At 28.8% G+C, this 26614-nt stretch overlaps 1 protein-coding gene and 1 pseudogene across 1 annotated transcript; both read left to right on the top strand.

Annotated features, from left to right (window-relative positions):
* Positions 1 to 5158: 5158 nt before the first annotated feature.
* LOC106399869 (peroxidase 65) lies at positions 5159 to 6505 on the top strand. The gene has a single exon (XM_013840313.3). It carries the CDS (start codon positions 5322 to 5324, stop codon positions 6312 to 6314), a length of 993 nt encoding a protein of 330 aa, XP_013695767.2. The 5' UTR covers positions 5159 to 5321; the 3' UTR covers positions 6315 to 6505.
* Positions 6506 to 7124: 619 nt separating this feature from the next.
* Positions 7125 to 26170, top strand: LOC125590575 (annotated as a pseudogene).
* Positions 26171 to 26614: the final 444 nt, after the last annotated feature.

Genomic DNA, 26614 nt, shown 5'->3' with positions numbered 1-26614 from the left:
CACGTCATATCTTACAAAATATTGTACAAATCTTAATAAAGAAACAACTTACTTATATTACACAAAAATTTAGCAAAAAAAAAATAGTATTTACTTATATCACGTGAAATCCTCATTTTTTATTTCTAATTCTAATAGTATATATTTTCAAGATTTTATTCTCTCTTTTTCAAGTGTTGTAAATGTGGATTTATTTGTTACATAAAATAAATGGGAAGACATATAAATTGAAAAAAAAATATTTCAGCAAATATTTTTTAAATAGATATAGTAACATATATAAAATATTAAATAATTTAATTTAATCAACCAGTCATTAAATTTATCTTTTTACCAGAAACATGTTTCCATAGCATCTAAGACATCATTTGTTTCTCTGAGTTTTACGTATAGTGTGTATTTTCTATAAATGAACCCACAATCTTCACATTTAAAAAAAAACATTTTCTGTTAATTGTTCACACCAAAAGGATTTTGTTTCTCATCATCCTTGAATGAGTCGATAAAGCCAATTTGGGTGAAAAAACTATACCAGCGTACTATACTAGCATTGTCCCAAGTAATTATACTCTTCTTTCCACATTAAATTAGTATCAAAATTAAATTGATATTCTCCATATCGTGATTCTTAACACAAATAACTTTTTAGTGTCCAATTAATGTATTAATATAATATATGGTTTGCTATATTAACAAAATACAACAATCTTTGTTCATACTAAGGTTCAAAGATTTCCTTGTATTCTTCCAAACATATAGTTACAAACTCGACTAAATAATTTTAATTTTATGATATTTGAATATGGAATTAGTTGGTCTACTAAAGTTGTATGTCTTTAGATTAATGTCTTGCAAGTTGCAATAGTTCAATAGGCGGGTTCTAACTCAATATCTTACCAATCAAAAGCACCAAAAAGTTAACTAAGGAGAAAAAAAATATTAGGCCATCATCATCCTCAGTGAGATACCTAATAGGGTTTCTCAAAAAAAAAATGATTGTTAAAAAATTATGATCGTTGAAAAAGTTGAGTAAGGAAATTTTTTAAAACTTCTCTTACAACATCTCTAAAAACAACTTCAAAATTTCAAATATTAAACTTTATATACCGCATAAGCAACTTCAAAAATTCAAATTTTGAAGTTTTGAACAGTAGAATTTCGTATTTTAAGTTTCCTATTTTTTAGTCCTTTCAATTATCTCTCTTATATGATCTTATTAACTTTTAACGTTATCATTTTAGTCTTTAACCTTTTTATTTTATTTTATTTTATGTGTAATACAATATAAATTTAATAACATTAATCAATAATTTTAGTTCACAATCTATGAAATAATGAGAAGCTCATTTATTAACTCGATACACATTAGTTGATCATATAGGAGAGCATTATGGAAAAATTATAATGAATACTCATGTATTTTATGTAAACTGTATGATTTAATCTTTTTTATGTAATTTTCTAAAAGAATGTAATACTTTGTTAACTAATATAGTTTATAATATTTTATTATATCTTCTATCGCTGTATAAAATTTTCATAATTTTGCGTATATTGTAAAACTTTTAAATTTGAATTTGAAGTTCTTCTTTTGGAGAGAAACATTCTCAAATTCCAAATTTAAAGTTTTACCAACTTCAAAAATGATGTTGTTTTTGAAGATGCTTTAAAAGTAAATTAATAATTTCAAATATGATTTTTTTCAATAATTAAAAATATGAAATTTCAAAACTTCAAATTTGAAATTTCATATTTTTAGTCCTTCAATTCTCTATCTTTCATATTAGCTTGCTAGCTTTTAAAGTTATCATTTTAGTCTTTAAGTTTTTTATTGTATGCACAATACAAAATACATAAAGAATAATGTTTTGCTTGCAGTCTAGAAATAAAAGTTAAAACCCCCATTTATCAATTTGAAGTGCATTGTGGAAAAAAATGTAAATAATACTTCTACATTTTATTTGTCTATGTAATTTTCTATTAAAATGCAATATTTTGTTGACTAATAGTATTTATAGTATTTTTATTTTATCTTCAACCGTTATATAAAACTTTTATGATTTTTATTAATTTTTATTTAAAATAAGGATTATTGCGTAAAATGTAAAAAAATTGTAGCTGATTTTTTTTTGGAGAGAAACAGCCTCAAACTTCAAATTTAAAATTTTGTCAACTTTAAGAATATAGTTATTATTAGAGATGCTCTTAGAGAAGAACATAACTTATTCTCTTGCTACATTTTCTTCTATTTTGTTTTCTTATTATTTTAGTCACATTCAACCTTCTTATATCCACTATCCTAGTAGTTCTTATTTTTTAAAAATAACTATAAATTTTACTTCTTTTAAATATTACGAGCTTTTTGGGAAACTCCTAAAAATAATAAGTTAATTAATTGATATTAGAGTTGGCTAAATTATCAGTTTTGGTTGATTTTCTATTTTGATTCTAAACAAAAAAGTTTCAAATATACGCAACTTTACAAGCAAATACTAATATTTTAAAAACAGATATCTGATCTGTTATATATTTATAATATTTTTATTTATTAAATTTATTATTTTCTTTATTAGAGTTTCAAAAAGTTAATAATATTTTATCTTTGTAAAAAATTATAATTATTTTAAATTAGAAGAATTTTCTATGATAGCATTTTTTAGTTTGTTTTTTCACAAAATATCCCACAAAAAAAATGACTAAAATAGTTTTATTGAAGTGTAAATATACAATTATATTTTAGGGTTAACTTTTTTATGTCTAGACTCTTGGTTTAGAGTTAAAGGGTAGGGTTTTGAGGCTGAAGTTTAAAAAATTTTAAAATAGAAAAGAAATATTGAAAAATTTAAAAGAATATATGTAAAAATAGTTTCAAAAATCATTTTCCAATTTCTAAAAATAAATTTGAGACAAAAATTTGAAATTTTTATTAAAATTTTCAAATTTGAAAAAAAATATAATGGAAAATTATAAAAAAAAAATTAATTATTTATATATTTATAAAGCAAAGGGTAGAAGAGTGTTTTACATTTTTAATAAAACCTCTTTTGTCATTTTTTTCATTGAGTCTTATTCTTTTGACAAAAACTTAAAAGATAGTATTTGAGAGAATTGTGCTTTATATTATCTTATTTATTTTATTTATTTTGTTTGAATAGGATATTTGCTTTAAAGTATAAAAAAATTCAAAATATCCAGACACCGAATATCCGAGTAACTATGAATCAAATTTAATTCGTTCGGATAATTGATTATTCAAACCAAACTGATCGTCTCACGAATGTTTACAAAACCCCAAATATTTGATTCGTTCCCACCCCTAATAACTATCAGCTCATAATATAAACATCATACACACACACACACACACACATATATATATATATATATATATATATATATGATTTATTAATTATTATTATATATATATATCTATAATATTATTTGAGAAGTCAATTTCCTACGTGTCACATTCACGTTAGTTCTATGATGACTAATTACAGAGTCACTCTTAATGGGTTAAAAGTTTTACATTTAAATACCATTACTAATTTTTTGTTTAGGGTATAAATGGTGAACAAGGAATGACAAGGAACAATGCATTCCTGATGTTGCTAAAAAAAATCACCATTCACAAGAAATAATTTTTCTCTCTCATTCCCTTTCATTCCTTTTTCTGTAGAGTAATAAAAAACAAAATCATTCCTTCTAAAATTTGAGAAGGAACACCTGATTCTTTTCATTCCTGCTATTTTATTCTTCTACATTTCTTTCTTATTCATTCATCTTGTTTCCAGAATGGTCACCAGTCAGACTTTTAGTAATTTCTTTTAGTTTAGTTTCCTTTTTTATTTGTTCTGAATACATATATAATAAAAGGAAATGTTTATAAAGTTTAAAAACTAATTAAAAAAAAACAAATATATTTTATATATGATGTGTTTTCGTAAAAAAAAATAATCCAGAAAAATAATCTTGATATTAAGGCTCCGTATGGTAACGTGCAGGACAACTATAGAATTACTGCGGTGCGGTTCTAATATTAACAAAAACGTATAAATATAGATATATCTAGAGATATATCAATTTTTTTCATCTATGAAATTTCCTATCAATCCTCACTTTATTTTCTAATATTTTTAAAAATAAAGTTATTAATAATATTATTAAAATATACTTAGATTAAATAAACCTATTATATTTGACTTTCTTAGAATAAAAAATAATTATACTACAATTTGAAGTTAAAATAGTTAATTTAGTATACTCACAAAATGAGTAATTCAACTATTCTAATTTATTATATCCAAAATCAAAGATATAATTTAAATATTATTTTAAAATAATTTTATTTATTTATATATTTTTAAATTGCTAAATGACTCAAAATATATCAATAAAAGAAAATAAAATATTAATGAATTGTTACAATTTAATTTTTTTTTGTAAAATTTATATATGCATGAGATTTTAAAATATTATCGCTATATTCATTTATGTAATTTTGAATTGAACACTATAGTTTATTTTTCTGTTTCACTCTCAGAAAAGAAAATATGTATGTATGTATATAGTTTATACATAATCTTACTACATTATATTTACATATCTTAGAGAACAACCAATCTAAATGCAAATTAAAAACTAATCAAAATTTTAATCTATTTAGAATAAAAATATTATAATTGAATTCAGAGAAGTAAATGGAATCCAGTATACCCAATGATAACCATACTGATTAGATTTTACATATCCAAAATTACATGTCTAATTAAAATAATATAATACTATTAGTTTAAATTATACATATATATATAAATTATAAAATAATTTAAAACCAAAAATAAATATCAATCAATTATTATAATATATTCACTTTGTAAAATTTATATCATGCATGAGCACGAAAAAATCACCTAGTACAAATTAATACCGAACATAAACAAATCTTTTATAACAAGTTCAGAGTTCAACATTTGTATATGAGAATAACCAAAACTTTCCTGTACCTTTTTGACGCCAGAATTTAATATATCTATAATATACTTAAACAAATGAACCAAATTCAAAACAACTTAAACCATTCAATAAATAGGTAAATTACAAAGATAGGAAAAACTAAAAACAACCACACGTACGTATTAGGAAATAAAAACCATCCATTTACGTAGCCTCTACTTGGAAACCTCCTAAGCCATGAAATAGTCGCAAAGGCCTTTCTCTTCGTTTCTAATTGCTTTCGACGAAAATCGATCATAGAGAAGTCTACCTTGTAGACCTCTCTCTCAAATTCGATTCCCATTTATCGTTTACCAACATCAATTATGCGTCTCTCTCGTAGTCCTACCCCCTTTGTTCTCGTCCTTCTCGCTGTTGTTGCACCAGCGGTATCGGCTGATGTAGCTATCTTGAGAACGGATTATTACCAAAAAACATGCCCTGACTTCAACAAAATCGTGCGTGAAGCCGTTTTAACCAAGCAATCTCAACAGCCGACAACTGCTGCCGGGACACTTCGTCTCTTCTTTCACGATTGTTTCCTTGAAGGTTGTGATGCGTCTGTTTTGATAGCGACCAACTCGTTTAACAAAGCGGAACGTGATGATGATCTTAACGACTCCCTCCCAGGAGATGCTTTCGACATTGTCAATCGCATTAAGACAGCTCTCGAGCTGTCTTGTCCTGGTGTTGTGTCATGCGCTGATATTTTAGCGCAGGCAACGCGTGACCTTGTCACGATGGTAGGAGGACCTTACTTCGATGTAAAGCTGGGTCGTAAAGACGGACTCGAATCCAAAGCCCATAAAGTCCGAGGAAACGTCCCGATGCCTAACCAGACGGTCCATGACATCCACGGGATGTTCAAGAAAAACGGGTTTAGTCTACGTGAGATGGTAGCGTTAAGCGGAGCTCACACAATCGGATTTTCACACTGCAAAGAATTTAGTGACCGGCTCTACGGGTCAAAAGCCGATCCAGAAATCAACCCGCGATTCGCAACCGCTCTGAAAGAGCTATGCAAAAACCACACCGTGGACGACACAATCGCAGCGTTTAACGACGTGATGACTCCGGGAAAATTTGACAACATGTACTTCAAGAACCTAAAACGAGGACTAGGGCTATTAGCTTCCGACCACCTCCTTATTAAAGACAATAGTACGAAACCGTTCGTTGAGCTTTACGCAACTGACGAGAAAGCATTCTTTGAAGATTTCGCACGTGCGATGGAGAAACTCGGCACAGTCGGCGTTAAGGGGAATGGAGAAGGAGAAGTGAGACGTAGGTGCGACCACTTCAACAATCTCAATGTGTAAGCAAAGGAAAACACGAAAACAAAATCATAATATTTATGTTATTTACTATTTGCTGGGAGAAAGGAGAATTGTGCAGAAGAAAGGTTTCGTTGGTATATATGTGTTTAAAACTATGTATCGTAAGCAAGGTACTGTAACAATCCAATATAAGATGTTCGTTTTTTTATGAAATTGCGAACTGTTATCTAAAAGTATATTATACATCGATGTATCGAACCATTGTAGGTTAACATACATTGTATGGTTGATAATGTTGCCAATAAAATTAACTAATTAGGAAACGATATACACCAATTTAATTATTCCGTTAGCAATGATAGGAAGGCAAAGTAACAGAATCATGACTTTATAAAATCATATGTTTGATAAAACTATTAGGTCTCCAATAACGGTATATATATGCAAAAGTAAATGGTTTTCAAATTAATGAGTCAGATGTTTATGGAATACAAAAATTCGAGGAATTTTTTGCTTTGAAATTAAGTTTCTTACCTTTCACCTTATTGTTTTTACAAATCATTGTAAGAGATATAATCAAAACCTATCGCATAGTGTTTACTTTGAACTTTGGCAAGCAAACTATATGTTCATGTTCAAGGAATTTTAATGACGAGGCATATAAAATAGTTTATAAATAGACCCACAAACTAAGATTGACCCAAGAAAAAAGGCAACTAAGCAAGTGGAGTGCCGAAGCGACACATGAGCAATCTAAAAAAGGATGTGGTTACGCTCACCTTAGCAGTTTTTTTTTTTGCTTATAAATGGGATCACAAGTTACCATCATACGACTCATAACACACAATGAAAATGTTGATGAACCTCGTTACGTTTGTTCTTCTCTTCAATGGTTGCGCGGCCAACAAAGTGGCAGATGCTCTGATTAAGAAATCTTGCAAGGATGTTCGAAAGTTTACAGGTTTGGTAAGCCAATGGCCAAATTTCGAAAAGGTTTGCGTTGCATCTTTCAAAGAGAATCCGGAGAGCCAGAAAGCGAGAAATATCGATGATTTGATCATGGTAGGAGCAAATAACGCCATCTCATACTTAACGAACGTGAAAAGAATTGTGGAGAAGATTATAAAAGAGAGGAAATATAAGAGTAGTCTTAGTAAGAAGTCGTTAGAAGATTGCCTTAAACTTTACTCCAAGAGCTCTCACTTCTTAATCTCAGGTTTGAATTACCTCAAACAGGGGAATTTCGATGAGGCTAAATATGCTTTTTAAAGATGCACAGGAAGCACCGATATTTTGCGAATTGAAATTCAACGGCGACAATCAACAAATATCTCCCGTGAAAAAAGAGAATAATCTTCTCTTAATAATGATTTCAATTCCTGGGCTGTTTATTATGAAAGTGGATTTCGATTCACCGGGGACAATCAACAAATGATTTAAATGTATTCATGATCTGCTTAACCAATTTCGTTTGAGATAATAATGTTTAATAAGATCAATGTATTTTCAAATTAACTACGATAAGACATGCGCCTTGTGCAGGGTAAATTTATATGAAAATTATATAAAAAATATCGCATGGAAAAATAAAATTATTTTCTTGATCAAATTAATATTTTTGGCTCTTAATTTTTTTTTAAAAACCTTTTTGTTAATTACATAATTTGTTTATTGATGATCTGATCCTATTTTAAAAATATTTTAGGTCAAAAAATCACTTATTGCATAAGAACCTAACGTTTAGTCCGAAGAATCTCAGGCATACTATTTGGTTACAATGAAACTCTGTCAGCTCGGTTTTATATCATGATTTAGCAATTTAAAAGTTAATTATAGTTATGAGAAGTTTACGTTCACGTGCCAATCCTATCTATTTTCAATATTTTTCTCATTTTTGTGTCATTTTTTTCATTTTGGTTATTGCTCGATATGGATATTTATTAAATGAAGTTTCTACTCAAATGATTTTATGATTATTTGCATACTTGTGTAACAAAATCTTACACCAACGATTTTTTTAATATGAAATATTTAGTGGTTTCAATAATTTATAATCATTTAAAAAAATAATGAAGATTTCAAAATTAAAATATAAACTTTTCAATATATGTTCAACGCAGATATCAAAATATAAGTATTTTTTATATGATGTATATTTTAATTTAAATGATATGAATATATATAAACATAAAAACCTATTAAAATAAAATTATTTATTCATATGATTTTATAATCATTATATCTTATTATAGAAAAAAATTTAAACCTTGATCACAAAATTTTATATGAGACTTTTAATAGTGTTAGGAACTATACTCGTTTTGAAAAATTAAAAATACAATATATACAAAAAAATCTAATTTTTTATTATATGATTAATGTAGTCGTGTAATTTATTTTAATAATAAATAATTAAACAAAAATGATAGAAAGTATACAAATTGTTAGCAAATCTTTATTATTTAAAATCATTAAGTGCCATATATATATATATATCTTAATCACATTAGGTAATTTCGTAGATTTTATTTAAAGAAATAATATATAATAATTCCAATTTGATAAATGAATGATCCATAATGGATATAATATATAATATAACATTTCCTAACAATTTAATTTTGGACTAACAAATTTTTTAATTGGTTCTCAAACCGCCATGTAAGCAAAATTAGCATTCCAATTCCTTGACAACTCAACATAGCACTTTTTTAATTAGTACAAACTACGTGTTATAAATTTTTAAATGTTTCTCTATTAATATATAGGGGATATCTTAAACTATTAAAACAGAAGTACAATTTAGAATTAACCCTAACTTTTTCCTAATAATTACAATCATATCAAATGCCATTAGCATTAAGGGTTTGACTGGTTTTTCCGCTACGACCCGCAAACGCGGCTTTTGCGGTTGGTAGCGGTTGACGGTGTTTCGAAACAATCATACAAACCGCTACAAATCGCTCTAAACCGCTCTGAACCTCTTAAAATCAAAAGCTAGTTCCAGCTAGCGTTTGCGGTTGCAGGTGGAAAAATAAATATAAAAATATTTTCAAAAATATTTTAAAATCTTAAAATTATAGTTTTAAAATGGAAATATTATAAATAAAAATATATACATTATTAAACCGCTGCAATATCTTATAATCAACCAGTCACAAATATCCCTTAAACGCAACAATTTTCAAACATTGTACCAGTCATACAAAACGATTAATAACGTTTGAAACCACAACCACCCACATCCGCAAACTTCTGCACCCACAACCGCAACCGCTGCGTTTAAACCAGTTGGGCCCTTAGTGTAATTGAACCCTACAAAGTTATTTTCTTCAAAACCAGTAATAAACCAACTGAAATCAATCAGTTATAAACCAAACATTTTAAAACCACTTAGTTATAATCCTTACTCATTCCAATATCCATTTTTATATGCTAAATTTGGAAAGTAGTTTGTACACTGTCAAAACCTAAATAGTGAACCGAACCAAACGGATCAATAAAATTAAACTGAAGCAAATACACTATTAAAATTCAGTTATCAATTAGTATTTAAAACGGTTTAGCGAATTTGGAAGTGATATATTCAAATCAATATGTGAAGATCAACTTTTGTATTAATGAATAGAATAGTCAAAGAATATATGCAGATGGTGTCACAGATGTTACAAATCAATAATAACTTAAAAATCACAGTCATATCTTACAAAATATTGTACAAATCTTAATAAAGAAACAACTTACTTATATTACACAAAAATTTATCAAAAAAATAATATTTACTTATATCACGTGAAATCCTTATTTTTTATTTCTAATTCAAATAGTATATATTTTCAAGATTTTATTCTCTCTTTTTCAAGTGTTGTAAATGTGGATTTATTTGTTACATAAAATAAATGGGAAGACATATAAATTGAAAAAAAAATATTTCAGCAAATATTTTTTAAATAGATATAGTAACATATATAAAATATTAAATAATTTAATGTAATCAACCAGTCATTAAATTTATCTTTTATAAATTGAGAAATCAAATGTATAATATCAAATATATATATATATATATCAAAACATCCGCACGGGTCAAAATCTAGGTAAACTAAAGTTTGTTTCATACTTAATGTTTGTGTGATGCTTGTGATGCGCTGAATTAGTAATGGTTATCATGAGTCGGCTGAATTAGTCGTATGAAATTTAATTTTGCCTATGGTGATTGTATATTTATGTGTTACATCTATAATCTATTAAAATTGGAGTACAAATTGAAATTAACCCTCAGTTTTTTTAAATATTACAAGTCTATGCCACTCGCTTAAACCATATTTAACACTTAAATCAAACCATTTAAATCTAATTTAAATAACTAACCAAACCGTACATAGTAATTAACCAAACAAACGTCAATTCAATAACATTACTAAAACCAGAATTAATTAAAAATCTTAACCATTCATCACCTCTTCCTATAAGCAATCCAAACTTTTATAAATTTGGAATCATACCAAAAATACAATGGCATCTTCTTATCTTACACTGATCCACTATAAAATTATAACCTTGGCAAACATAAACCATATAATTATCATATATTCAGTCAATAAAAATTCAACAAAGAACATATTATTAATATTATTAGTTCATTATTCTTCGGATTACAAAGTGAGCATAAAAACTAAGAAAAAAAACAAATTTTATCATTTGAATACCTTTTCCATGGATAACTCCAATTATTATTATATATTGAACCATTTGATCAATATCAACCACCAAACATTTTCTATATCACAAGCATTTGGTCAATATCGACTAACAAACCTTCTCACGATACAATTTTTAAAAATATAATAATATATAATAGTTATTTGGTAAATATTAAAAATTTATTTATAATATAAAAATAAATAATTCTTTAAAAAAATAAATCCGCACTTGCGGATCAATTCCAGTAACATTATGAAGAAATTAATAAATAGATCTTACTTGTTAACATGAATTAATGTAACTAACTTGAAGCCCAAGTTATCCAAAACGTTGCAATAATATATTACAAGATTAACGATGATAATAGTAAGAGATATTGGATGAAATAAAGAAACAAATAAATTTAAACATAAGATTAATAAATAAAAAAAAGAATATATAAATCATATATAATAGGAAGAATATATATTGTATAATTCAAAGATGATGATGATTAAGTTATATTGATGATAGAGTATGATTATAAATATTATATAATAATTAAGAGAAATTCATATAAGTATATTAAATGACATATAAATATGCAGCATTCAATATAGAAATTGCACATTAAATCACATTGTTGGCACCATCAACACTTGTTCATCTATAAATCCTATGATTCTCCAAATACTTCTTTGCTATAGCATTTAACCCTTGTAGGTGTATATTCTTGTTGAGTAATGTCATTAGCATCTGCAGACAATCACAACTTAGAAAAATGTTTATAGTTTTACATAAATATAACTAGTCTCACTTAATTTTTGAATCGAAAGTAGTGACTGAATAACTTGGTCATTTATGTATATGTACTACTTTTTCCATGCGTGTTTTAGGAAATGAATCTCACGTAGACAAATCAAGAAGAGGAGGTGGATGTTTTTTTAAGCCGCTTGTGCAAACAAACACCTTAAGAAGACATGAGAACGATTTCTTCTTCACAAAAGTAACATATGTGTTAACTACATTGAGATATTGGTAGAATCTGCTTCATCTTCTTCTTTTTCTTCCTTGGGCAGAGTTTGCTTCCTATTGTTCCAATGGCTAGGAAGGTTTTTTCGTCTTGGGGTTAATTTTGTAGATTTTTACTCAAATCATGTCCTGATGAATCCAGAGGTAATACATCATCAAATAGATCAATGATCTATATGCAAAGTTTTTAATGTATTAGTCTTGGTTGTATAAGAATATTTACTCACATGAATCTGAATTTTACTCATGTTTTGTTCCAGTAAGTTTTATTTGAACCCAACTTAAAATCTTTGTGCAACAAATCAGAAATTTACATGGGCAAAGAAAGATCAACACAACATAAGAGTTAAGTTTATATCGAAACAAACCTTCATGCTTCAGGACACATAAATAAGCACATGTATGTGTGTATCCAAGAATTTTTTTTTTTCTGTTGATGATCTATTATGTCTCCTTAAATAGCTTTAGGAGATTAAGATGACCACAATGGTCCACAATTTTTTAAAAAACATAGAAAAATAAATCCCTAAGCCAACAAATAAAGATTGGGTTAAAGTTCCTATGAACTCCCGAAATCAGTTTCTTATGATTTCACGTCACCATTTATATATAACTTTATCCATTCTTTGTGATTTTTTTTCTGAATGTTGGTTCACAAAAGTCGCATTCCTTATATATAAAAATCTTAAGATGGCTTTTTGGCTTTTTGCAAAGTTCATTGCAATCATTAGCACGACACTACCAAGATTGAACAGTAAGAACACAATTTAAGTGTATTTCTATAAGCGAAGATAAGAAGATATAAATCAATCATTTTGCAACCTTCAAAGTCATATCAAGAGTTTCTATACCAAAGTTTCCAAAGCGTATCTGAAACCAAAATATTCTTCTGCGTTTAACAATTTGCTCAACACTTCCTGAGTTGCTTTGAATTTTTTTTCCGGATTTCTATAGCTGCTTGTCCCAGAGGTAAATGTTAAAGCTGCCTTTCTTTGATTCGGAAGCAAACGCAACGAGAAACAGATCCCTATAAGAACTTGTATCTTACCTAAAACCCAATAGATCTATACAATTTAATATAACAGTCGACACACATGAAATCAATTAAAAATCCAATATAGAGTGGCTCTTTACAAATTGATGTACTTCACCTGAAAGTAGAAAGTGTTAGTTTATCACTGACACATATTCCATGAAGATGATTTTTTTACTAACTGGAGAAAAAGAGATTTTTTTTTTGTTGCAAAGCATTTGAAGAATCGTCCTTAAGAGATAAAAGTCCTTCGTAAGCAGTTTTCCTTTTAACGTCTACTCGGATAAGACCCGCGCAAGGAGCAAGATGAGTTTATTTGTATATATTATCGATAATTTCTTTTATATATTTGATCATTTTATTTATATATATATAATATTTTTTGTTGTTATTATATCATTTCTTTCCGATGGATCGGATCAATTTTTATTAAAAATGATGGAACAAAACTATAATTAATACATCATGGATTGATCGGATTGGACATTAAACAAATTATGACATAAAAACCTTATTTTTTCCATCGAACACATTCTTGAAAAAAAATGAACAGTATTGTTTTCACAGTTGAATTATTTTGACTTTTATCTTCCATATGGTTTTGAAAGCTTTCAAATCAACCATCGAATTGATACATGTCATTTTATGTTTTTAGTCGTATATTTAAGGAAAACTTACATTTTTGTAATTTAAAGTCGTTTTAAAAAATTCAAAATATAACGTATAAGAAAAATCTAACATATAAGAAAAAATCTAACATATAAGAAAAATATAACATATAAGGTGTCCTTATTTTTGTATTTTAAAGACATTTAAAAAAAATATAACATATAAGGTTTCCTCATTTTTGTAATTTAAAGTCATTTTAAAAAATTCAAAATATAACATATAAGAAAAAATCTAATTTTTTATTATATGGTTAATGTGATTGTTTATTTTTTTAATAATATAAAATTAAACAAAAATGAAGAAGGATGCAAAAATTGTTATCAAATCTTTATTATTCATAATCATTAATTGTCATATATATGTAAATCATATTAGGTAATTCTGTAGCTTTTATTTAAGGAAAGAATACACACTTTTTATATTTTAGGTTAATATAATGTTCTCTAATGGACATTAAACAAATTATGACATAAAAACCTTATTTTTTCCATCAAACACATTCTTGAAAAAAAATGAACAGTATTGTTTCCACAATTAAATTATTTTGACTTTTATCTTCCATATGGTTTTGAAAGCTTTCAAATTAACCATCGAATTGATACATGTCATTTTAATGTTTTTAGTCGTATACTTAAGGAAAACTTACATTTTTATAATTTAAAGTCATTTTAAAAAAATTCAAAATATAACATATCAGAAAGTTCTAATATATAAGAAAAATATAACATATAAGGTGTCCTCATTTTTGTATTTTAAAGTTGTTTAAAAAAAAATATATAACATATAAGTTTTCCTCATTTTTGTAATTTAAAGTCATTTTAAAAAATTTAAAATATAACATATAAGAAAAAATCTAAGTTTTTATTATATGGTTAATGTGATTGTTTATTTTTTTTTAATAATATAAATTTAAACAAAACGAAGAAGGATGCAAATTTTTTTATCAAATCTTTATTATTCATAATCATTAATTGCCATATATAAGTAAATCATATGAGGTAATTCCGTAGCTTTTATTTAAGGAAAGAATACACACTTCCTATATTTTAGATTAATATATAATGTTCTCTAGTGTTATATAATTATGGAATAATGTGACAAAATTAGATTAAACTATACTTTATATTAGATGCTCTAGAATTCTTTGAAATAGAATTTAGAAGGCATTTAGAGTGCCACCTAGGATTTGAGGTGTTTCTTAATTAATACAAAATCCCCTATATATTAATTGAGAAGCATTTGAAAAATTAGAACCTTAGTTTTGTATTAATTAAAAAAAAACCCAAATCCTAGGTGGCACTCTAAATACCTTCTAAATTCCATTTCAAAGAATTCTAGAGCATCTAATATAAAGTATAGTTTAATCTAATGCTAAATTCCATTTCAAAGAATTCTAGAGCATCTAATATAAAGTATAGTTTAATCTAATGGTGTCACATTATTCCATAATTATATAACACTAGAGAACATTATATTAACCTAAAATATATGAAGTGTGTATTCTTTCCTTAAATAAAAGCTACAAAATTACCTAATATGATTTACATATATACGAGAATTAATGATTATGAATAATAAAGATTTGATAACAATTTTTGCATCCTTCTTCATTTTTGTTTAAATTTATATTATTAAAAAAACTTAAACAATCACATTAACCATATAATAAAAAAATTAGATTTTTTCTTATATGTTATATTTTGAATTTTTTAAAATGACTTTAAATTACAAAAATGAGGAAGCCTTCATATGTTTTTTTTAAACGACTTTAAAATACAAAAATAAGGACACCTTATATGTTATATTTTTCTTATATGTTAGAATTTTCTTATATGTTATATTTTGAATTTTTTTAAAACGGCTTTAAATAACAAAAATGTAAGTTTTTCTTAAGTATATGACTAAAAACATTAAAATGACATGTATCAATTCGATGGTTGATTTGAAAGCTTTCAAAACCATATGGAATATAAAAGTCAAAATAATTCAACTGTGAAAACAATACTGTTCACTTTTTTCTAAAATGTGTTCGCTGGAAAAAATAAGGTTTTTATGTCATAATTTGTTTAATATCCACTAGAAAACATTATATTAACCTAAAATATAAGAAGTGTGTATTTTTTCCTTAAATAAAAGCTGCAGAATTACTTAATATGATTTACATATATATGACAATTAATGATTATGAATAATAAAGATTTGATAATAATTTTTGCATCTTTCTTCATTTTTGTTTAATTTTATATTATTAAAAAATTAAACAATCACATTAGCCATATAATAAAAAATTAGAATTTTTCTTATATGTTATATTTTGAATTTTTTAAAATGACTTTAAATTACAAAAATGAGGAAACCTTATAAGTTATTTTTTTTTAAAACGACTTTAAAATACAAAAATGAGGACACCTTATATGTTAGATTTTTTCTTATATGTTATATTTTGAATTTTTTAAAACGACTTTAAATTACAAAAATGTAAGTTTTCCTTAAGGATACGACTAAAAACATTAAAATGACATGTATCAGTTCAATGGTTGATTTGAAAGCTTTTAAAACCATATGTAAGTTAAAAGTCAAAATAATTCAACTGTGAAAACAATACTATTCACTTTTTCAAAATTGTGTTCGAGGAAAAAAATAAGGTTTTTATGTCATAATTTATTTAATGTCAACTAGAGAACATTATATTAACCTAAAATATAAGAAGTGTGTATTCGTTCCCTATATAAAAGTTACGAAATTACCTAATATGATTTACATATATATGGCAATTAATGATTATGAATAATAAAGATTTGATAACAATTTTTGCATCTTTCTTCATTTTGTTTAATTTTTATTATTAAAAAAAAATAAACAATCACATTAACCATATAATAAAAAATTAGATTTTTTCTTATATGTTATATTTTGAATTTTTTAAAATGACTTTAAATTACAAAAATGAGGAAACCTTATATGTTATTTTTTTTTAAAAAAACGACTTTAAAATACAAAAAAGAGGACACCTTATATGTTAGATTTTTCTTATATGTTAGATTTTTTCTTAGATGTTATATTTTGAATTTTTTAAAACGACTTTAAACTACAAAAATGTAAGTTTTCCTTAAGTATACGACTAAAAACATTAAAATGACATGTATCAATTCGATGGTTGATTTGAAAGCTTTCAAAACCATATGGAAGATAAAAGTCAAAATAATTCAACTGTGAAAACAATACTGTTCAATTTTTTCAAGAATGTGTTCGATGGAAAAAATAAAGTTTTTATGTCATAATTTGTTTAATGTCCAATCCGATCAACCCATGATGTATTAATTATAGTTTTGTTCCATTATTTTTAATAAAAATTGATCTGATCCATCGGAAAGAAATTATATAATAACAACAAAAAATATTATATATATATATAAATAAAATGATCACATATATAAAAAAAACTATCGATAATATATACAAATAAACTCACCCTGCGCAGGTCTTATCATAGTTAAAGTTTTAATTGTTCAAATGTTTATGTATTAATTAATAGGGGATTTGTTTCAGTGGTTTGTCAGTATCTACAATATTGGACGCGTCGACTAACACATTCATCTAGGTGTTGCTCGCGCATGAAATAAGGTCTGATAAGATACAGATTATAATTCGGTTAGTGCACTAGTCAATAGAGAGATGGAGGTGATAGTGAAAGGTGTACTGTATACCTTGAGATGATTTCAGGCTTCACATGGAGACCCAGAGATCGCTTGTGCTTAACTAACATTGCACGGATACAAAGATATTCAACGATGAAGGCCGTTAATATAGCGTGGCCTAAACGTTTTTGTAAGATTAATTATTAAAAACATCTCTTGTGAATTAAAAACATTATTATATCCATCTATTTTAATTCATCAAAACCTTTACTAAAAATAAACAATTATCAAATCTAATTCATTTTAAAATAATTGATAATTTAAACTTTAATATTCTAAAATAAATAAGAATTAAAAATGTAGAGTTTATTTTTAAAATCCCATTTTTAGAGATAGAATAATTTTTTAAAAATTAATTAGAAATTAAAAAATTATATGTTCAAATAAAATAAAAAAAAAAACCTCATTTATAAACGAGAAAAAATGATGAATTTTCATATAAAATATTTTAATAATAAATTATTTTGTTACAAAATAATTGAGATAAAATAATTAGGATGTATAAAAAAATGTATAGATATGAACATACATATATAATTTTAAATATCTTGAAAATATATTTATGTCTAATTTTATATATTTATTTTATTAATGAGATATTAGATATTTTAATGTCATAAAAAAACTGATTTAACCAACGTGAAAGATCAAAGTGAATATCATAAATTAACTATATAATAGAAGAAGATTTCAAATAATTCAGTTAGCTACACATTTTATCAAGTCAACGGTTACAACATATAATAGAATCATCTAAAGGTTTTAGTACTTATAGTGTTTTTTATTTCGTCAAAAATAAGATTTCAGTTTCAAATGCGGTGCATACAATTTTTATTTAGAGGTGCCTTCACAAAAAAAAAACCAACTACGTTGTTTACAAGGAAATTTTCTTAAACAATAAGCAGATTTAATTGAGTTTATGTTAATGTGTAAATTTTGTTTATGTAAAATTATATTTTAAATAATGCAATTTTAAACTGGTCTTAAGCAATATTTTTTATTTTTGGAATTTTATTAGTTGTAAATTTTATAAGTGATTTGTGAAATTTCAAAAATTCACAAACTCCAATATAAACCCAAATAAACAAATAAAATAATATTTAAAATAACCATATAAACAATAAAAATTAATTGTACTAGATTAAAATCAAACTAGAGTCTTAGAAACAAATATCATCGCAAAGTTGAATATTCTTTAAAATCAAGCATATTAAAACATCACAACTTAATAACTGACAAAACATGTAAAACTAAACTAAGCAAAATTAAATATTAATAAGTATTGTAATTTAGTTGTTTTCGGAAAATATTCATTCCCGCGTAGGTACGCGGGTGGGTCACCGAGTATGACTTTATTCATACACTGATAGATCAGTTATTGACCCTCAGATAATAAAGTACAAGTTTCAAGTAGAGCCTCAACATTAACCAGTAAACCAGAAAAAAACGGTAGTTTGCTCCAGAGCACGATACTCTATACTCAACAATGAGGTCACGAGCCTATTAAAAGTTTTGTTCATAATAGAAGTGTAGTATCCCGACTAGTTAGCATACATCATAGTTGTACGAAAGAAGAATGACAAGTGACGAGTTTTAATAGACTGTAACCAAAGCAATTAAGTTCAACACAGACAACTGCTGCCAAGACACTACGTCTCTTCTATCACGTTGTTTTTTTGAAGGTTGTTATGTGATTATTTTGATAGCGAACAACTCGTTTAACAAATAGGAACATGACGATGATCTCAATGACTCCTTCCCAGGAGATGATTTCAACTGTATCAAGACAAAACTCTAGCTGTCTTGTCTCGACGTCGAGAACTTGTAATTTTTGTGTAGGATACGCGTGACCTTGTCACACTGGTAGGAGGGCCTTACTTCAGCTTAAAGATTGGTTCTAAAGGCGGACTTGGATCTAAAGCCCATATAGTCCGATGAAACGTCATAATTCCTAACCAGACGGTCCATGACATTCACGAGATATTTAAGAAAAAAACGTGTTTAGTCTACATGAGATTGTAACATTGGGGAGCTCACACAATCGAATTTTCTCACTGCAAACAGTCTCCCGTCCTGCTCTACGTGCCAAAAGTGGATCAAGAAATCAACCCGCGATTAGCAACCACTATGAAAGAACTATGCAAAATCCACATATGGACAACACAATTGCAGCGTTGAATGACGTGATGAATTCATGAAAGTTTGACAACATGTAATTCAAGACCTAAAATGAGGACTAGGGATATTAGCCTCCTGTCACATCCTTATTAAAGACAATAGCACAGAACCATCCGTTGAGCTTTACGCAACTAATGAGAAAGCATTCTTTGAGAATTTTTCACAAGTGATGGAGAAACTGGGAACGGTCGGGCTTGAGGGAGATGGAGAAGAAGTGAGAAGTAGGTGCGACCACTTCAAAAATCTTAACGTATAGAGAGAGAAAAGGTAACACGAAAACAAAATAACAATGTTTCGGTTTATTTGTTCGGAGGGGTGGGGGGAGAAAAGATAAATTGCAGAGAAGGAAGGTTTTGTAAGGAAGATCGTCTAACATTTGAAGATAAGATGTTTGTTTTTCAGGAACATGTAAATTGTTATCTTAAAAATATATAGATAAAAGCATATTATACATCGATAAATATTGGGAAATTAGGTTTTTGATGAAAATTAATGAGGCAGGTTTGTGGAATGCGAAAAATTAAAGGAATATTTTTATTTTTATTTTTATTTGATATTAGAGATTGTTTTTAATATTTCACCTTATTGTTTTATAAATCATTTTAAGAGATATCATCACAACATACAGCCTCTCGTGTTTACAAAAATAGTTTTAAATGAAGAAGTAAGTAGGCTCATAAACTAAATTGACCCAGTAAAAAAGACAACGAAGCAAGTGGAGTGGCCACGCGAGTCATAAGCCATCTAAAAAAATCATGTGGTTACTGTCATGTTAACAGATCTTTTGTTTGCTGTTAAATTGACTCACAAGGTACAAATATACCACTCATCAAAAAACAATACACAATGAAAATGTTGATGTACATTGTTGTGTTTGTTCTTCTCTTCACTGGTTGCATAGCCAACAAAAAGGCAGATTCACTGATTCAAGAATCTTGCAAAAAAATTTCAAAATCTGTATTAGTGGACACCATTCCACATTTCGAAAAAGATTGCATTGAATCTCTCAAAGCGAATCCGGAGAGCCAGAAAGCGAGAAATATCGATGATTTAATCATGGTAGGAATGAATAACGCCATGTCACAGTTAAGCAACGTGAAAACAACTGTGGAGAAGATTATAAAAGAGAAGAAATATAAGAGTAGCCTTAGTAAGAAGTTGTTGGGAGAGTGCCTTAAGCTTTACTCCAAGAGCGCTCACATGTTAACCTCAGGTTTGAATTACCTCAAAAAGGGGAACTTGGAGAAGGCACAATATGAAATTTAATGATGCAGATGAAGCACCGGTATTTTGCGAGTTGAAATTCAACGGCGACAATCAACAGATATCTCCCGTGAAAAAAGAAAATGATCTTCTCTTAACAATGATCAACATTCCTCTTATGATACTTATGGAACAGAATTTATAGTCTAGTGGAGATGATAGGCCAGAATTTTAAAAGAGGTGCCAAGTGATTTTTACTGAAAAAAGTGATGAAAATATAAATAGTTCTCATTAATAATTTTATTTTCGGTGTTAAATTCTTCTTTGTTTGAATAATGTAATGAAATGAAATGATATTTGCGGATTCTTAGGAAATAATTTGTATCACAATATTACGATGTCGATTACAAACTATAAACAAATGAATAATAATTCAGCTGTCAGTTTATGAAAAATCATATCGATTTTTTCCTCATTTCAAGTATATTTGTGGTATTATAGATATTTTATAAGTAGTTTAAGCCCTTCTTCTCTGCCTTCTCTCTAACTTCGCCAAACAGATCTTGCCGTTTCTCCGACTCCGGCTGCTCACTCAGAGCCGGAGTCGGGTTTATTTTTTTGTTGATCATCAGTGGTTCCGATGCATGCATTAACTAGTCTACCCTGTTCTTGATTCATTATATCCAGATCTGCTTTTGTCCTAATTCCAGTGATCGATTGAAACACTTGCATGTTGATTTCGAGCCTCTTTGGTTCACCTCTGGTCTTCGATCTTCTTCCTTCTCGAGCTCTCGAGAGTGGCTGAATCTGGTGGTGTTCTGTTTCGCTCCTTGTCATCAACCATAAGGTCAGATCGAGATCTTCCATTTCGTCTCGCTTCGTTTAGGCATTTCAAGTCGTTCTCCGACATTGCCGTCTCCGGTTGAAAGCTCAAGAACAATAAAGTGGTTCTGGCTAGCCGATGATTTGAAGCTTTGGTCTCTAATTGCATGTGCTATTCACTATAGGAGGATTCACAAATCGAAAGATTAGCCTTAGTTCAAAGATGTCTCGTTGATGTCTCTTGCTTGTTTGTTTCCTTGAGATTCTGGAATTAAATCGATCTGTTTTTAGGTTTGTACTAGTTATGGATGTTGTTTCTTGTTATGTTTGTCTCTTGTTTCATATATCTCCCACTTGTGGGCTTTTGTTTCCGGGGACTTTCTCGTTGTCCGCCGGCCTTTGCATTTCCGGGATGGGATTCGCCGGACCATGTTGTAATTCTCAATCTAATATAATCATATTTTCAGTGTGAAAAAAATAGATATTTTATAAGTTTTAGGTGTGGGTTTTGGGGTATAGTTTTGGGTTTCTGATAAAATTTTAGATTTTTAAAAATATAATTCAGATAATCGGATAAAATTTTGGGTATTTTTTATGTTATTGGGTTAGGTTTTGCGTAAAATTTTGGATTTTTTGGATGTTTAAATATTTTTAAGTATTTTTGTGTGTGGGGCTGGACCCGACAGGATCCGAACCTAACCCAACCCAGATCCGAACTGAACCCGATCCAGATCCGATAAGACTCGAACCGCACCGACAAATTCTAATTACACTATTGAGTCCAAATATCTAAGATTTGAATTTATCCAGATCCGATAGGATCCGTACGAAACCGACAAATTCTCGCTATCCTGTTGGGTCTAAATATTTAAGACCCGAAGAAATCAGATCCGACAAAATCCAACTCAAACTCGATTCGAAGACCCGAATACCCCGACCTACCCAACACCAATCGGACCCTCAACTAAAAACAAGGGTAACAAAAAAACCCACTTTATTTTCGTATTAGTTAAGAGATAACATGGTAAACAACAATAATAAACTAACTTAGTAGTAGTGAAAACTGTCCCAAAATGTAATAAAAACTTAGAATGTGATCCTATGCTTAAAACACTCTTCTTCTTATAGTGAACAATGTTGAGTAAAGATGCGCTATTTTAGTAGACTTCACTAGACTTGTGTCCGCTTCATATCTTGAAATGTTTTACAGATTTCATTAGACTTGGATTTCTTCTTCTTCATCCCCCCTTCTATTCGATGAACACCAAAGCAAGGGATGAGATGTGTGCTTGCTTTCTTTTAACATTCCTTTAAGATATGCTGGTGGAAGTCTCTTTAACATTTTCCTCAGCATTTTCATCTCCTTCAGTCTTCTTTCCTTTCTCGTTAAACATATTTTTAGGGCCTTCAAGATACATACTCCTACAAGCCATGGCTCATCAAGGCGATTTTAGTGGTTCTTGACCATAGAAGATAGTTGTCTCCTTTGAAAACCACATAAAGAGTAATGGGAAACAGAGTATAAGGTGTTTGATATTGTGGAATAGATAGATCTTCAAAAGCTAACTTGCTATGATACAGTGTAGATTTTGGTGAAAATAAGGACAATTTGTTGAAGATAAAACAAAGAAAAAAACCAAGAGTGAGAGTAAGGGTAAGAGAAATAAAGCTTTTGGGAAGAAGATGAGATATGTGTTATTTTTGTGTGGTTTACATGAGACATAAATACAAGGGTAAATTTTAGCATATCATGGAGGCATGTAATGGGGACTCAATCTGGTCAGCCATTGATCTGTACTCTTCGGGGAGTCCTACATTGATGTGGTTGATTCGATCTTCATGATTAATGGGCTTTCCGAGCACGGCTATGCAATCAAAATGGTTTGTGAATCCTTGAACATACTCTTCAATTGCTTTAGATCCTTTTGTCCAATTATCGAGCTGTTGTTTGAGTTGTTTCAACTGACCACGGCTTGGTTTTGCGTAAGTGGAGGCCAGCGTACTCCAGATTTGAGAAAATGTGGTTGTCGTGGATGGAGAGAATGGTTGAAAAGCAACCGAGATATCACCCAAGAGAGCGCTATATATATTAACTTGTCTTGGCGCTTCCATAACATAATGCAAGGTTTGTAGTGACGACTTCATTGGTGGTAATGTTTGCAGCGTCTAGGTAGCTCTTTAATTAATATTTATCGAGCAAGCCATGAACTTTGATATTCCACATAAGATAGTTGGTTGAGCTTCGTGACATCATCATGTTCACGTTGAGAAGAGAAGACAACAATGGTGTGTGTGAAAGAGATTTACATGGCCGATAATGGAGGAGGAAGAAAAAGATGATGTATTGAGGCGATAAAAGTGGGTGGCGGCCACATAAATGTTTTGTTTGGTCTTTGGGATTGCAGTTCTGATAACATATTAGGCAATGATGAATATCACATAATATGAAGAGATGTACAATATATACTAGGGATGTTAAAATGAGCTTGTCCTGCCCATTTACGTCCAAGCCCGTTTAATTTTTGTGTCCATATAAATCCCATTTACTTAACAATATTGTACGGGCTTCATCGGGTTTGTCCATCTATGTCCATTTAAAAAACGGGTTTTAATAAAAATAACTTGACTGCCCGTTTAGCATGTTTAATTCTTTTATTTTTCTCAAAACTATGTCGTTTTTGGCGTTAACATCTCTAGTTGTCGTCGTTCTTCACCTCCGTGGCTCCTTGCCTCCTTTCGAAATATCAAACTGCTCCAAATGAGTTTCTGATTCGAATCGGGAAGCTTCTAGGTTTTGATTTGTCTTCTGGTGTTCATCTCGTGTCTTCTACTTCTTCTTCTTCACTCTCTCTTCCTCGCATTTTTGATGCAGTCAAGGTTTGTTTTAAGAAAAAAAATATTACTGAAATTACTGTTTCAGACTGATTTCGTAACTGTTCTTTCAATTAATTTGTGGGTTTGTTTAAAAATGGGTCATTGCTTTGTCTTTACATCGAGTTAGGGCTATAGGTTTTTAGATCCTGTGTGCTTGTAGTTTGTTAGTTTTGATGGGTCAATGACACTGAAAATGCTTATATTTATCTTTTGGAGATGCATTTTCAAATTGGGGATAAGAAAATGAATGATCTTTCTTTTGTGTTCTGTAATTTATTTTTTCATCATTGGCATTTTTTTCATCATTGGTGAAGTTCAGAGTTTATGTTTTAACTCCTATATTCATTTTAAATGTTTTACAGGTCACCATTGGTGAAGTTTAGAGTTTATGTTTTAACTCCTATATTCATTTTAAATGTTTTATAGGTCACCATTGAAGATCTCTTTGATGAAAATGAAGATGTTGGAAAGAAAGCAAGTAGTTTTGGAGCGGAGTCTTCAACATCAGAAGATTGATATGTTTGCTGGAACAAAGGTATATAGTTTTCTGGTTCTGTTTTACATACGTTTATAATTTTTTTGATGAAAATATAGAATGACATGTTATGTTTTGAACATGGACAGATCCTCGTAGTTCAAGAAGAAAAATAGTAACTTTGACCATCTCCAATGGTTAGAACCCATGATGAGTTCTAATGATTAGTTTAATTATAAATTTTGTAGGTTGTGAAGTTTAGAACCCTTTGTAGTATAATTAAAATTTTCATGGTCCAATGGTAGAACCCCTTCTAAGTTCTTAAAAATTAAAGCTAACTTATCTTCTTCGATACCAATGAGAAAAATGAAAAATGTTCTCTTAAAAACCAAACCTTTGCATCAGAATGATAGATCAAATAGCAAGTGACAGAGAAAAACAGAGCACAGAATCACTCTACAAATACAAAAGAAAGCTAAGGTTGGTCCAAACCAATTCAAAAAAAAAAAACCAGAAATCTTTGGAAGCTGTAAAAATACATCACCATAGAAGACTGCAAAAGATGAAAGATCCAGTTCACCTTAATAAACAAATGAGACTATATAGTCTGAAATCTTAAAAATTAATGAATTGAAACAAGCTAAAAGTAAAACAGATATGCTTTAGGTACATGGAAAAAGTATTATTATTCATAGTTTCATACGGAGGAAAAAAACGACAGAGTTCATGCTGTCTTGTTTGGTAACTTTATAGAAACAATATAGCACATTAAACAAAACCTCTGCTTTCTCTATTTATTGCAGTGTAGCAATAGACAGCAGGAGAGGGAAATCAGAATGAAAATTGCAGACCTAACAATCTTGCTAGAAAAGAATCTTACTTCTTTACAAGATTTGACTTTTTCAATTCCCTATACATGCTTGTTAGATTCATCACACTATACTACAGCTAGAGGACAAGGCACAAAAAAGAAGCAACACTAAGCAAAAACATCTACCATCAAGCAAATCAACTAAAAAGCTATCTGAAACCAGGAAGAGATCAAAACTCTTAGAAGCTAGGAACGCAAATGAATGATGAGATCAACTGCATGATCCATTGTTTCCATGCCTCCCATAGATAGCAACAAAATCGGCAGCTCATCTTTCCCCCGACGTCATTTTCATCCATTGGTGTTCTCAGCTCCTGGCTCTGATCCGACGTCATTTTCCTCCATACCAACACCATGAAAGTTAATAACATTGACTCTAAACAAGATCCTAATTTTCTCAACTGTTGCAAAACACCATTGACTTTCCAATGGTAGTCACTATGATATCTTAAAAAAGAACTTACTTTTAGCGAATTTGTGGTTGATAAAGGGCTTTTGCTTTCTCTTCTTCTTCTCAACAGACTGAAGATTTTTCTTTTGGCAAATTTTCTAGCTTTCTTCCCATTTGAAAGCAAACTGTGCGATTACACGGGATATAACGATTCAGTTACGGAGAAGATAAATTCGAGTTCCGAATCTAAGCTAAAGTTTCTGACTTTACAATATACGTTTAGGTTTTAACGAACTTGGAGAAGTAAAGGAAGAGACTTTACCGTTTAGAGCCAAAAGCACAGGAGAGGATGCTTCTTCAGAAAGGTTTGGTCTGAGTTAGAGAGAGAGAGAGAGAGAGAGAGAAGGAGAGAT

Source organism: Brassica napus, chromosome C7 (assembly GCF_020379485.1).
Source record: "Brassica napus cultivar Da-Ae chromosome C7, Da-Ae, whole genome shotgun sequence".
NCBI lineage: Eukaryota > Viridiplantae > Streptophyta > Magnoliopsida > Brassicales > Brassicaceae > Brassica > Brassica napus.
Note: the sequence above shows the minus strand (reverse complement) of the source record. Positions and strands in the feature narration are given on the sequence as shown.